The sequence below is a fragment of the Psammomys obesus genome, unplaced genomic scaffold, assembly GCF_907164565.1.
Source record: "Psammomys obesus unplaced genomic scaffold, mPsaObe1.curated_primary_1811, whole genome shotgun sequence".
Lineage (NCBI taxonomy): Eukaryota > Metazoa > Chordata > Mammalia > Rodentia > Muridae > Psammomys > Psammomys obesus.
The window spans coordinates 14,853,571-14,857,547 of record NW_026585504.1 but is presented as its reverse complement, the minus strand read 5'-3'; the positions used below and the strand labels follow the sequence as shown (position 1 = coordinate 14,857,547).

The 3,977-nt window shown below is 45.7% G+C and overlaps 1 protein-coding gene across 1 annotated transcript in view; it reads right to left on the bottom strand.

Moving 5' to 3' along the window:
• The window catches only part of Epb42 (erythrocyte membrane protein band 4.2), a 20,607-nt gene extending 17,667 nt beyond the window's left edge, over positions 1-2,940 (bottom strand). Inside the window, exon 1 of the mRNA XM_055610526.1 lies at positions 2,931-2,940. Coding sequence (XP_055466501.1) covers positions 2,931-2,940 — 10 coding nt within the window. The remainder of the gene's footprint in view (positions 1-2,930) is intronic.
• Positions 2,941-3,977: the final 1,037 nt, after the last annotated feature.

Here is a 3,977-nt window from a genome sequence, read left to right as displayed (position 1 = left end):
TTTATTTATTTATTTATTTATTTATTTATTTATTTATTTATTTATTTATTTATTTTTGAGACAGAGTTTCTCTGTGTAGCCTTGGCTGTCCTGGACTCACTTTGTAGACCAGGATGGCCTCGAACTCACAGAGACCAGTCTGCCTCTGCCTCCCAGAGTCCTGGGATTACAGGTGTGTGCCACCGTGCCTGGCAAGCAACTCTTTTGAACTTCAGTTTTCTTTTCTTTCGACTAATGCTCTCTATTTGAAGAATTATAGGAAACGAAGGAAGTCATATATATGCATATTCATATTTATATGTTTGCATTTATTTTACATTAATATAATGTCAAATACTTATGAAGGCCCATTAAATTTAACATTTGTTTCTGGTTCCAAATCCAAACAATGATTAAAATATAGAATCTTGCATACTATTTATACCCCTCTTTTTTTTTTTTTTTTTTTGAGACAGGGCCTCTGTATCCTAGGCTGGTCTCGAATTTGCTATGTATCTGAAGCTGACCTTGAACTTCTGATCCTCCTGCATCTACCTTCTAAATGTTGGAATTACAGGTGTGTTTTATGCCGTGCTTGGAGTGAACACGGGCTTATTCCTATGGGCAAGCACTCTACCGCCTGAGCTGCATGACTAATCTCACATTCTTTTTTTTTTTTTTTTTTTTTTTTTGAGGACACAATCTGATATTAGAGCTGGTTTTGAGATCACTGAGTCAAACTCTCTTGTCTTAAATATGAGGAGAGCGAGGCTGAGATTAGAACCAGGTCACCTGAGGAAAAGTGTGAGTTTTCATCTAAAGGCTCACCATCTCCTGGCACTTGAAAGGACATGGCTGAGTGTATTATGACAGACTGTCAGTCAATCTTTATTTTATGGAGAAAGAAAAAAAAAAAGGATCAAGGAATCTCTCCAGCAGGGGCTGGAGAGTTAGCTCAGTGGCTAAGACCGCGGACTGTGCTCTCCAGAAGGACCTGGGTTCGATTAACGGCACCCACATGGAAATTCACAACTGTCTATAGCTCTAGTTCCTGAACAGTCAATGTACTCTTCTGGCCTCAGAAAAAAAACAACAACAACAAAAAACAGCCTGTAGTGTTTGCACCGGCTCAGCTACTGGGAGGAAAAAGCTGTGGCTTTTGCTTGTAAGTGTGGAATAAGGTCTGATCTACTTCAAGGAAATGATCTGACCCCGACACAAAGTCCTTTGGGCTCCAGGACATGTTGTGACAAGTGCAGGGACCACCTATGTTGGCCCCCAAACTTTGCGGTTGAGGGCTCACGAGCAGAGGGAAATAGTGGGAACATAGCTTTACGTTCCAAACTTTCCCTGTTACAGAGATGGAGCAGATATATGACGCTGTATAATGACATAATGCTGGGGAAAGAACTGACATGTTGAACCTGAAGATGGAAAACCTCCCCGGTCCTGGTACCTCGATGCTCTCTGCATCCTGTCTCCCTCTCACCTACCAGCGAGGTGTTCAGGTCATGGCAGTAGATAAAATAGCTCCAGTCAAGCTGGGGTTTGTAAAGTGAGCCTCAGCTGTAGTCAGAGGCCAGCAATGACTCCCTCCTGTTTGCATGCTGGTTCTGGGTGGCGGGGTGGAAGGGTGAGCTGTCACATGATTTGGACCCAGGTATGCGGGGCCCACACAATAACCACAGCGTCGTGGCAGAAGTTATTCCTCAGAATCCTTTGGACTCGTGTTCTGTCTGGAAGGCTTCCCTGCTTCCCGGTACCCAGAGGCATTGCCTCTGAAGCCCTGGGTGACCTCCCCAGATCACACAGCTTGGTCCACAGATCCCACAGTAGTCTGCTCCCCTAAATCACTCACCCCACTTCATGGACATCACCCACTGCTCTCCGTCCCCCAACCCCTCCCGTGAGCTTGCTGAGGGGTCACGCTTATTTCACTTCTGAATTCTCAGCCCAGCAGCATCTGAACACAGTGGATTTCCCAGTCGATGTTCGCTCCCTCAGTGACGGGACAAGAACATGGACTGGTCCCTGCGGAGAGTTTCTCAGATGAGCCTGGTGCTCGGGCGGACACTCGCAGCGGAGGTGCCCAAGGCTTGTGCATCCTCTCGGTCTGTTTCATTGGCTTAGGTTGTACAGTCTCTGTCCCTTGTGCTTGCGCTCACTGACCCCCTACCATCCCTCCGCTCCTATTGTTGAGGATACAACAGCCTCAAGGTTTCCCAGGCGCCTTTAGTTACTTTTCTACTGCTGTGACAACACACCATGGCCAAAAGCAACTTGGGGAAGAAGGGCTTGTTTCATCTTGTAACAGTCAGTCCGTCATCCCGGGAAATCAAGGCAGGAACCCAGAGGCAGGAAAGGAAGGACGCTGCTCACTGGCTCACTCAGCCTGCCTTCTTACACTAACTAGGACCACTAGCTAGTCCTATAGTGGATAGCACAACCCACTATTTAACTCCTCTCCCACATCAACCATCAGTACAGAGAATGAACTACACGCCTGCCCACGAGCCAATCCAGTGAGGAGATTTTCTCACTTGAGGTTTCCTCTTCCGAAATGACTCTAGCCTGTGCTGAGCTGACATAAAAAAAAAAAAAAAAAAAAAAAAAAAACAAAACAGTCGGCTCACCAGCTGTATCTCATTTATATCGTAGCCTACAGAGGTGTAACCATTTACATCATGTCGATCCTAGGCTATGGATATAAATGCATGATAACCACCACCACCATTCCACCATCATAATTGCAATTAAAATCACCATACGACCACCCATACTCACACCACCGTCATTTCCCTTCCCCCTTCATATATCTCCCACTCCATGTACCTCGCTACCCACCCCTCACATCTTACACGCCCCACTGTCACGTCTGTTACCAACCTATTTCCTTTAATAAAAGCATGTTGTGATGACAGCCCTAGCAACCAAGAACTGCCTTAACTTACCTTGCCCCATGGCTGCAGGCTTCTCGAATCTACTTGAGCACAGGAAACGCTTGCCTCAAGCCGTTGCCTCTGGGTTCTTTCTCAAATCTGTCTCCACACTGGAAAAGATGAGGTGGGGGGGCGGCTTCTGTTCCTTTAAAAGTCTGTGGAAAGCAAATTTCCCTCACTCTTCTTGTGAGCCTGCTGACAGTTTTCTCGTCTCCTACTCCCTCCTTGCTGCTATCTCCTAGACCAGCTGCTGGGAGTGACCCTTTTTTCTTTCATGATCTCTCTTAGCCAAGAGGCCTAGGCAGCGTTCTGTGTAACAGGCTGAAGACCTGCTAGCTGGAAAGAAAACCAAACGAACCCTCACAGCCTGCTTCTTTGGTGACCTCCAGAACCCTCAGATGTCTTCTGGATGACTCCAGATGCTGCTGCAAATGGTGGATCCATCCTCAGCTCTGGATCTCCTGCCCTAGGTTCTGAGCAGCCACTCACTGCATGAATGTCTGTAACCCATCTGTTTGAAAGAGATAAGGAAATAGAGTGTGTTGAGTAAGAAAAAGCCAGGACCCTGGCTCTTTCAAGATGGCCTGCTCTGAGACAACCAACCAGGGATGGTTTAGCGTTGTTTAGGACCCAGACCTAGCCTAACCTAAATATCCACAGAAAAAGATACCATTGGGTGAAACAGTGATGCATGAATTTAGTAGCATACAAAAGTAAGCAGAAAGGCACAGCTCTCTGTAAACAAATATGGGACAATTTTCAAGCAACATTATTAATTTTAAAAAGTGAGACATGGGTCATTGAACAGTATAAACTGCTTTCGTGTGAAGGGTATATGCGGGGTACATGAGCTTGCTTGTATTTAGTCAGAACATTTCCGGAAAGTTCCTGCCTCGGACAAGGACATTCAGTGCCCAGCAGTAAGGCTTTCTTTATCATCTGTACCATTGTACCACGAGCATGTATTTCTATATTAATATTAAAAATAATGAAAACTTCCAAGGAAAAGAAGGTTCTTACCAAAGAACCGTGTTCACCATAGAGACTTCCTACGTGCAC